General features: G+C 40.6%; 2 protein-coding genes across 12 annotated transcripts in view; both read left to right on the forward strand.

Moving 5' to 3' along the window:
• The window catches only part of MBTPS2 (membrane bound transcription factor peptidase, site 2), a 72369-nt gene extending 61953 nt beyond the window's left edge, over nt 1-10416 (forward strand). For all 11 annotated transcript variants that reach the window (XM_083612392.1, XM_083612393.1, XM_083612394.1 and 8 more), the window contains 5 exons: nt 324-504; nt 2343-2437; nt 4310-4511; nt 5933-6008; nt 9029-10416. In XM_083612392.1, the coding sequence (XP_083468518.1) occupies nt 324-504; nt 2343-2437; nt 4310-4511; nt 5933-6008; nt 9029-9251 (777 nt within the window). In that variant the 3' untranslated portion in view covers nt 9252-10416. The remainder of the gene's footprint in view (nt 1-323; nt 505-2342; nt 2438-4309; nt 4512-5932; nt 6009-9028) is intronic.
• The window catches only part of SMS (spermine synthase), a 54423-nt gene continuing 52854 nt past the window's right edge, over nt 9305-10873 (forward strand). Inside the window, exon 1 of the mRNA XM_083612411.1 lies at nt 9305-9430. Within this exon, the coding sequence (XP_083468537.1) occupies nt 9337-9430 (94 nt within the window). The 5' untranslated portion in view covers nt 9305-9336. The remainder of the gene's footprint in view (nt 9431-10873) is intronic.

Here is a 10873-nt window from a genome sequence, read left to right on the forward strand (position 1 = left end):
AATGGACATTTTCACATTAAGGCACTTGGCTAACTGAGATGCATCGATTGCACTGTCTCAACTTTTGCCAAAACTTTTAATTTTTCATCATATCTTGTATGATAGCAATTCATGAAATCCAAAGTGTGTATTGACTGTGGTCTGCGCACAGCCATAGTCCAGTTTTAGAACTATGTTTTTAGAAAATATTCTTTGTTCCCCTTCCCATTAGAGATGTTACTCCTTCTGTATTTTGGAAGAATGGCAAGAGACGGAGAGATCCAGGCACTATTTGGGACAAGGGTGCATACAGGTTTTACAGCTTAATGTTTTATTGCACTTAGGATTCTCCTGCTAATGGGCCCAGAGGGCTTTTTGTTGGTGACCTTGTCACCAGTCTGCAAGACTGCTCAGTTCATAGTGTGGAGGACTGGAATTCCTGCCTGGGAAAGATCTCTCTGAAGCCACAAACAGGCTATTGCATAAAGACATCAGTGCTACAACAGCTAAGCTACCCATCTAGAGGTATAGTCGTTTCTATGTTGTTGGTTGTTGTTATTATTAGTCATCTTAAGGATGGTAAAAACAAGGCCTTTGGCCATTTTTTCCCTGTTATATCTGACGCTTTAGTTCTGATGGCTATCTTGGAATTTGTATTAGGGTTTTGGGGTTTATGGTAATATTTTAATTTTGTGATCAGGGCTGGAATGGGGATTGTTATATATTTTAATACTATTGTGATGTTGAATTTGTTAGCCACCAGGTTCTATTGAAAATTGGTTTTGGAAATATTTAAGTATCTAAACAAATGCCTGTGCATCTATCTTGCCTGCCTAGTACATTCTTTCTGTGGTTGCCTGCTTAAGATGGATCAAAGCCAGATAACAAATAGATGAGTAACCCAGTCATGTGGTTTTAGTTTCTGCAGCGCAAACCGTAGTCTGCACCCTGACAACTGGAAGAGCAGCCTAACCTTGGCAAATGGGGCAGATGCATCTCCCTTTGTCCTGCTCAACATTGGGACATGACTACCGTAGAATAAGGATTTGGCCTTGTAGAGCTGTTTCTAAATTCATAGGCTTCCTAAGTAGCTGATAGGATACTTCACAAAGGGCTATTTCTGGGCTCTTTACACCCCTCATCTGTGCCATCATATTCTCAAAGCAGCAGTGATGTTGAAGTCCATCTAAGTGGGTGAACACAATTTGTGGTGGCACAAATTTCGCCCTTTAAGCTGTCTTAGCAGGAGCATCTTATAACTTTGGGCTATGAGGCTAAGTATACTTCTTACACTGCACAAAATAACATTTCACTACTTATTAGTTATCCAAGATCTCCATCACTTCTTTTTCTTTTCTGATGTAGCATCATGGCAGTTAGAAAATGACAAGAGGGTGTTCCCCATCTCCACCCATCTCTTGTCCTGTATCCACAAGTTGGCTCCTTGAGTTCCAAGGATTTATATATTTTTATGTCTGTGGTGAAAAATGTATAAACTTTAATGACAGTTTTTCATTATGCTACTGTTATAAATAGCTTTGAGATTCTCCTCAGGCCAAAAAAGATCAGCATAAAACATGAATCTAAATAAATAGAGCCTTTGGGGTTTAAATATTTTGTAGCTGTGCATGTAAAAATACTCAGGCAGTTCTGTTACCAACATCATATGTCTATTTAATTTGCAATGATAAATGTAATTCAATTTAGCTATAGCTATACCTGCAACTTTCTTGCAAAAATAGGTTGGTTTTCAGCCAACTTGTCTGACCATGTGTGTTTGCTAATAACCCTTAGTAACTGTAATTTTGTAAGGGTTCTGGTTATAGCCATTTACAGATCCTTTGCCCTTGCTCAGAATAACAGATCCAAAAGCTCTTGTATGCATCAGTACTAATTCAGCTGAATACTTTAGACTACAGAGAGAGCTTCAAAGACAAGGGCTCAAGTGGGTTTATTCAGCATGATCCCCCAAACTTGGTTTGAGTACCCTTGACAGTATCTAGATCATGCATAGGAAAACTCCGGCCCTCCAGATGTTTGGGACTACAATTTCCATCATCCCTAGCTAACAGGACCAATGGTCGGGGATGATGGGCCGGAGTTTACCTATGACGGATCTAGATGTTCCAATTGAACTGTGTTCTTTTCTGTTCAAAAAAACCTTCACAAAAGTATATGGGAGAAATAGCTCCACCATGATTTGATGACAACATTTCTCACTAAAGCATGAAGCCATCACAGGGAACTGTGCCTTCTCTGAAGGATATGGTGGCCGTTGAGTCTTTTGTTTCTTTCGCCCGGGAGTACAAATCTAGGAAGCTGTGATTTCTGAAAATCTAATAATGAGTTGTGTTTCTCTTTAGGTTTTAAAAGACTTGACGGCACTGTTGAATGTTGTAGCAACAACAGCCTCACAGACGTCTGCTTTTCATACAGTAATAACTTAAACGGTCAGTCGGTAAGTTAGCTGTGCAAACTGCCAGATCCAAACACCAATATATATGGTTGACAGGCACCACAAGGTTTGTTTTGAAACGTTGGAGTTGGGCTCTTAAACTGAACTTGGCATATTAATCCAGTTGCAAACATATTATCCTCATAACACAATCTGTGTACTTGAGAAACAGAAATAAGGAAGTTGAGCAGTCATACTTCTTCTGTTTACATAACCATTTGACTCCTTTCCTACATGCAAACAAATTGCAGTGACCTCCTGACACACACGTTTAAGGCCTGAGCTAAGAGAGCTAAACTGGCAGCCATTTAACTAAATTTAAGGGTGGGTACTGGTTTTGAGGGGACACGGGTGGTGCTGTGGTCTAAACCACAGAGCCTAGAGCCTGCCGATCAGAAGGTCAGCGGTTTGAATCCCTGTGACGGGGTGAGCTCCCATTGCTCGGTCCCAGCTCCTGCCCACCTAGCAGTTCGAAAGCATGTCAAAGTGCAAGTAGATAAATAGGTACCCCTGTGGCGGGAAGGTAAATGCCATTTCCGTGCGCTGCTCTGGTTTGCCAGAAGCGGCTTAGTCATGCTGGCCACATGACCCAGAAGGTGTACGCCGGCTCCCTCGGCCAGTAAAGCGAGATGAGCACCGCAACCCCAGAGTCGTCCGCAACTGGACCTAACGGTCAGGGGTCCCTTTACCTTTACCTTACTGGTTTTGAAGGTCCTAAGCAGCTTGTGGCCAGGTTTCTAGAGGGAAAGCCTTCTTCCGTATTGTCCAGTGCAGCAGCTGTGGCCTGCAAAAGAAGTCCTATTAACCACTTCACAGCCTGCCATGCCCATACTTAGAGTGTTGTAGACTGATTACTTTCTCCACGGTGATAATTACTTTCCAGAACAATTCCTTGTGAAGATCTGGCAGGCTCTAACTGTTGTATGTTTCTGCCAACAATGGAAAATACCTGTTTTAACTGGTTTTACTTGGCCTGGTTACTCTGATCAGTATTTTTAACTTTGTAATATTTTGTTGCTGGGAGTTTGTGTGTGTGTGTGTGTGTGTGTGTGTGTGTGTGTGTGTGTGTTTCTAAACTGCCTCGGCATTTCTTTTTAAAACGAAAGATAGTTCATAAATTATTTTAATAAGCAATGTCAAGAAGATCATGTATGCCTATGGGGCTGTAGCTTGGAGCAAGTGGTGATAAAAGGGATGTGCATGTCAAAACTAGAATAACTGGTTCACAGCCATTCCCTGAAGTCCAGCTTTGTGTTTGAAGAAGACACATGCAGTGAAAAGTGCTTGTGAATGTGCACATGAAGTGACTCCCTTATGGGGAAAAGTTGCAACATTTGGGACTTTTCACTTTAGAGAAAAGGAAAGAGGCGACATGATAGAAGTTTATAAACTTACACATGGCAAGGAGAAAGTGGATAGAAAAAAAGCTTTTCTCTCTCTCATAACGTTAGAACTCATGGACATCCAATTAGCTGAATGTTGGAAGATTCAGAACATATAAAAGCAATTCTTCACGCAGCACATATTTAAAAGTATGGAACCTACTCCGACAGAATGCAGTGATTGCCACAAACTTGGGTGGGTTTGGAAAAGGACTGCACAGATTCATGCAGGAGAAGGCTATCAGTTGCTACTAACTAGTTATGATGGCTATTCTCTGCTTTCATGGTCAGAGGCAGCAATGCTTCTGAACAGCAGTTGCTGGAAGTCACAGGAGAGGGCTCCAGTACCCAAATCCTGCTTGCTGGTTTTCCACAGTAATCTGGTTGGCCACTGTGAGAACAGGATGCTGGACTAGATGGGCCATTGGCCTGATCCAGCAAGCTCTTCTTCCACTGTTATAGTCTCTACCTGAATGTTTATGTAACATCCCAGGTCCAGTATGCCTGTCTGCCAGCGCGGAAAGCTATTGAGGCCAGCCAACTTTGCCGAACCAATACGGATTGCCGGAGGGAGTTTGTTCCAAGTTTGTGTGTGACGCCTTCTCTGGAAAACCAAACTAGGCTTATCCGAGTGAAACATCCACCTCAGATGGATATGCTGTTTGTTGGGCACCCGCTGCATCTCCAGTATACAGGTTGGTACGATTTTGCAGGGAGATTATAAACAAAGCTGAGCATGTGAGTAACTAAACTTCACAGGAAATTTGTTGGCAAGTTGCTGGTGTAGCTTCCAATGAATTCAGCCATCCCCCACCTTTAGCAGTGCTTTATCTGTGTGATATGTCGATGGCGCTTGAGGCTGTTTTCTGAGTCAGACTCAAAACTGCACTCCACTCTCCCTTCCTTCCCTTGAGCAGTTGCAGTAAATGAAGTTATTGGAAGGGACCTCAAGGGTCATCTAGCCCAAGCCCCTGCTTCATGTGTTTAAAAAAACTGAGATGTGGCAAGATGGAAAAGATTTAAAGTTCTCTAAACTTTAAAGAAATTGGGCTTTATTTTGTAAGCATGCCTTTCATACCTGTTCATATCTCTCTTATACTTGGGGATGCATAAACAGATAATTGGGCCTAGGTAGGTGGTATGGTTCAGGTATCTGAAAATATTGCTACCAGATCTTTAGATATGCCCATATCACACTTCCATTTGATTTCCACAGGCTGTCCAAGTTTAACATGCTGTCATTTATTTAAACTAATATCTTTACACATGACAGGGCCTTCTTGGTGGTGGTTCTTTACTTGTGGAATGCCTTCCCTGGTAAGGGGCATCTGTCTCCCTCGTTATTAATTTCAGGGAGAATTTTAAAACAATTCACCCAGGCTGAAAGATACTATTCCTGGCAAAGCTGAAATCATTAGCTGTGAAAATACATTATTGTTTTTAGTTGTTCTTAATGCTTTTAAAAAGGTTTTTTTATATACTTTGTATTTAATTGTGTTGCTTTGCTGCCTTGTTGTTTGCCACCTTGGGCTCCCTTGGGAGGAAGCAGGGATCTAGAAGAAGGAAAAGAAGAAGAAGAAGAAGAAGAGAGCCCTGATTCTGGCAGCAAATGGTGTTTTTAATCAGATTTCTCTGAATGCTTAAAGTTTGTACCTTTGGGCTTAAAAACAAATCTCAAAGAGCAGGGATAATCCTCTCAACAATGTAGATTATTCCTCTTCCTACTGTTACCTTCCTTACCATTTCTTCCTAGCTTGAAGTTAAGCTCTGACACCAAACAATTGAGTTGGAATGGAATCCATTTCCTGTTTGTTGCTGCTTTTTCTGCTGTCATAATTGCGTCTGTGGTACTGCAAATAAGAATATTTGCTTTATAGTCTTTGATAATAAGAAGTACAATTGCTCAATTGTAAAGTAGCCACAAGCACATCATATGCTTAGGCCTAATGTTCTCATAAAATAGAGCTCATTAATGTATGACTACATTGGCAATAGTATAGGAGAACAAAAGCTATATTTGTCACAAATGCTCAGAAATGAGAGATGTTTGTATTCTGCCAAAATGTTCTTCACTTTTGTACGCTTGTAAAACTTTCTTTTTTGTTATTCTTTAAAGTGAGTCTCAGCAGTTTTGTACCTCGACACAGCTTCTTCAGTATTGATCTGCCTGTGGTAATGGAAACATTTTGCAAGTATCCTTTGTTATTTGTGGCAGCTTTTCTAGAGAAGACACTGCAAATATCTCTGCAAATACATAAAAGGACTTTTGAGGACCAAAACAATTTGATTTTTCAAAAAAGATATTGCTCTTATCTAGGTTGTGTATATTTAGTTTAGAATTAAAGCTTATTACATTTATACATTGCTTCCTACTAAGGGTTTCCACTAAGGTATGTGAAATATAGTGTTAGATTTTCAGATTCTAATCCTAGCACTTCTGTCCTGTTTTCTAATGTTCCTTTCACACTGCAGTACCTGTTACATTATTGAACTAAGGATTTGTTACCAGTGTTGTGCTATATTCTGTTTATACCGGTGGTTGTGGTGAGGCACAACAACAAACATCAATGGAGAACATCACTACTCTCCAACCCTATCCTCACATGCATTCCTCTGGTCCCCACGATACCCCCATCCAAAGAGTGAGAAAGAACTGTTTGCCAGTATACCACCTCAATTTTTGTCCCCTTCTATGATTTTCTGGGTTAATGGGGCTGCAAATGGATTATTTCTGGAACCAATTAACGCAGAAATGAGTGTTGAATGTCTGCTAGTTCCCACTAGATTTCCAGAATTGGCTTTTATGTTGTGTGAAAGCTCAAATATAACATGGAAATTAGAAGTTAGGGGAACATCAGGGCAGTGGAAAAAACTGCTGTGCGAATGCAACCTAAGAAAATTCTGAGGTGATGTATTCAACGGTTTAAGGGCTGAGAGCCATTGGCAAGTTAAAGATGCTTTAGCTCAACCATTGGTACAGCCTTATTGAGGCGTAAGGAGAGTCCTGCAACTCTGTGCACTGCCTTGTCTTTTTATCATGCTGTAGCAGTGCTCAGTCAAGTAGGGGAACCTGAGGCCCTCCTGATGTTGTTGTACTCCAACTCCCATCATTCGTGACCATTGTCCATGCTGGAGCTCATGGGAATTGGAGCCTGATAGCACCTGCAGGGCTACAGCTCCCCATCACTGCTATAGCCGCTTTAACAGTGTTGAAGCTGAAGGCTTTCTAAGATTTGACTAAATAATTTGTATATTCATAACTCCCTTAGAAAGGCTGTATCTGTGATGGATAGGCCTGTAGGATGCAAGACACTGCCAAGTCCACCAGTCTTTCATGCCTATGCTAAATAATGCTTGTGGCTGACAGGTGTAATAAATTATACCCATTAACGTGTTTCACTGCACTTTGCAAATGAGTACCATACTGTGAGCAATATATAAATTTCTCTACATGAATAGGAATGGTATATCGGTCTGGCTGTAAATTAAGTGATGGCCATTTGTTCTTTTGATGATCATAACTGTGGCATGGAATAGAAATGGTGTGGCCAAACTTCAGCTTTTGGTTTATTTGGATTGGTCTCCCAAGTTAGAAGCACACCCTCATCTATCCTCTAAAACAGGGTTTCCCAAACTTGGGTCTCCAGCTGTTTTTGGATTACAGTGCACATTGTCCCTGCCCACTGGTCCTGCTAGCTAGGGATGATGGGAGCTGTAGTCCACAAACAGCTGGAGACCCAAGTTTGGGGAACCCTGCTCTAGGATGTATGAAATGTGAAATTAGAAATATGTACACAGAAGTGAGAGTAGAAATGTTGATGTGATAATAGAGCACATGTGTGCATAAAGCAAGGATAAAGGTAAAGGTAAAGGGACCCCTGACCATTAGGTCCAGTCGTGGCCAACTCTGGGGCTGCGGTGCTCTTCTCGCTTTATTGGCCAAGGGAGACGGCGTACAGCTTCCGGGCCATGTGGCCAGCATGACTAAGCCGCTTCTGGCAAACCAGAGCAGCGCACGGAAATGCCATTTACCTTCCCGCTGGAGTGGTACCTATTTATCTACTTGTACTTTGATGTGCTTTCGAACTGCTAGGTTGGCAGGAGCTGGGACGGAGCAATGGGAGCTCACCCCGTTGCGGGGATTTGAACCGCCAACCTTCTGATCGGCAAGTCCTAGGCTCTGTGGTTTAACCCACAGCGCCACCCGCGTCCCATAAAGCAAGGATGGGGCATGGCTATTATTTTCATGAAACGGCATACTTAGAGGATGGCAGTGAAACCACCTCATTCCTGTAGCCAAATCTTTTAACTTGCATTGTTTTCTTGCTGCAATGAGTTTGCGTTTTCCGCTGAGCTCCAATACAGTAAGTAAACTGGTCTGGGGGGCGGGGAATCAAATCTTTTAAAATGGCAGCAATATGAGGGCAGGTTTTCTTCCTCACTGCCTTGTGCTCTTTTCTATGCAAAGAATACAGCACTCCCAGTTTACATGTAAACGGTACAGATACATATAAATGGCACAGATACATGACTCCATTGCTTCTTCCTGCCACAGATACTCTGTGCCCTCTGCATATGCTCCATCCTCACTGAGCTGTTTTGGGTTTCCTTCTCACTTAGAAAAAAATTCTAACATCTGCAGTCCTTGAGAAACGCCCCCCCAAACACTATTATAATGCCCTCTCATTTGTACAGGTTGCCATTTTGGTTACCTAAGGATTGGCACTTGGGAAATACAGTTGATAGTATATACCAGGTGTGGGGAACCTTTGATCCTCCAGTTCCCATCATTCCTGGCCATTGGCCTCGCTTGCAAGTTGCAATTCAGCAACATCTGGAGGGCCAGAGTTTCCACAAAACTGGTATATATAATCGCTAAGCTTCTAACTTAAGAACAAGGGGAACGAGGTAGGAGAATGGGGGAAGTTAGACTATAGAGCAAGAGTTTTGAAGGTCATTTGAAAAAAACACCAAACCAGTTCATTGATGTTAAGGTGGCATGCTATATCAAAGGAATATTAAAATACAATGTTTGGTGGCACTTCCTGGGTTTTTATGTGTTCCATTACCAGTCTTTCTCTAATGTGGACAATACAATTCATGTTAAAACAGTTGTGTGGTGAAATACTGTGTTTCCAAGGTTTAGACTATATCTTACATTTAAAATATATAAATGCAATCTTGTTTATTCCCCTTAACCAATTTTAACCAGGTATCTGATTTCCCTCTCTGGAGCGCTGGCTGTAATCAACGCAGTCCCTTGCTTTGCTTTGGATGGCCAGTGGATATTAAACTCTTTCCTGGAAGCAACTCTTAGCACGCTGGTTGTTGAAAAACAAAACAGGGAGCTAATTGGCTTTTTAATTTTGCTCTCTGGCAGCACACTTTTAGCTGCCAATGTAGCATTAGGACTTTGGGTGGTGACAGCCCGATAGCACGTTTTTTGTTCGTTTTGACATCTGATAATTTATACTAGGCACATGGGAACTAGTGAAATTGTTTGTGTGTGTGTGTGTGTGTATGTGTGCATCCATGTGTGTGTGTGTTTGGACAAGAAGAAGACAAGCAGCTTCAATCAAATTATGGCACAAGAAAGATTACTTTCCTGTGAGTTGTAAGTAATTCAGGATTGGACGGTTGTGATCTTAAAGATTAAATTATTTCTTCTTTAATCATTTGTGAAAACTTTATTGGAAAGGCAGAAGAGTTGGACTTGGCTTATTTAGATGTTCTAGCAAGCTCCTGTACGCTGGAAAACTTGCTCTTCCAAAATAAGGGGACAGGAATAATGTTGCGTTCATTTTCCTAGCCATCACTACAAGCTGTTATTAGGAGCTAGAAATGTTTGTGATAAATGCTGAACCCTTATTTTATGCTTAAAATACATGGTCCTGTACTCTATACATGCAGGATTTTTGTGGGTGTAGATAGGCATTTTCCTTTGTTTGCATGGGAATATTTTTCCCCTAGATAAGAGGGGAAGTTCTGCACTGCATTCTCATTCTCTTATTTTCTGTTTAAACTGCATCAATATGTTGATTATTCAAAATATCTTTTTAAAAGTTCCCCACCCCCTTGTTATTTTATATTTGCATTTTTAAAATGTTTACTTTAGGCAGATGATTTTACCATGATCCTCAATTTTATCATAGCCTATGTTGATCTGAGAAAAATAATGGTATGTTTATGTGTTTTTAATAATTGGTTGGAAGTCTTTTTGAATGTGTCACGGCATAGAAGCAGGATATCAATTTCAATATAAAAATTATGATGTGTCATTGCTAATTTATACTTCATTGTAAAAATCTGTATCAGATGGAAAAGTACTGTTTGATATTCAGAGAGAATGTACATAATTTAGGCTCACTTACTTAATAAGGAGTAAGTCCATTAAGCTGAATGAGACTTCATTTTGAGTAGATGTGCTTAAGATCAAACTGCACAATGAATACTTCGCTGGTTTCTTTAAGTGACCAATCCTACTTTTAAGACTTTAGATGCATATAGAGTTAACACGTTTATTTCTATGTAATGATCTGATTGTAATGAATGTAATCATATAATTAAATGCTTACCTTTCTCTGGGTTTACAAAAATAAACTTTTTTGTTTAGTTAGAAACTCCATTACACAACAGCTGTACATTGGCTTTACAGAAATGTTGCAAATCTATAGACCTCAATATTGATAGTTCTATGGCTGGAAAAGTGGCCCTACAAGGTCAAACACTGAATTTCCCAGACCACAGTCCAGCACAGATTAGAATGGTTTCAGTAGGCTTATGTGTATCATATTTTTGAGTTGGATTGCAGCCCAGTGAATTTATGAGCTTGGGGGCTGACGCAAACTATTCACCTTCTAACTTGCTTCTCCCAGAAAAACAAAATTGGAGTGAATTCTAAGGTGGATATTGGTGATCAACAGAGGTTTATGGTTAATCTTTACACCATAGTGAAATCTGGCTGTAGTTTAATATATTTTTTTCTATACACTTTATAAATTGTGCCAAGCATTTTCAGCTACTCCTGCATAAATACTGAGGTAATATTCAATACGCA

The sequence above is a fragment of the Podarcis filfolensis genome (genome assembly GCF_964270895.1).
Source record: "Podarcis filfolensis genome assembly, chromosome: 4".
NCBI lineage: Eukaryota > Metazoa > Chordata > Lepidosauria > Squamata > Lacertidae > Podarcis > Podarcis filfolensis.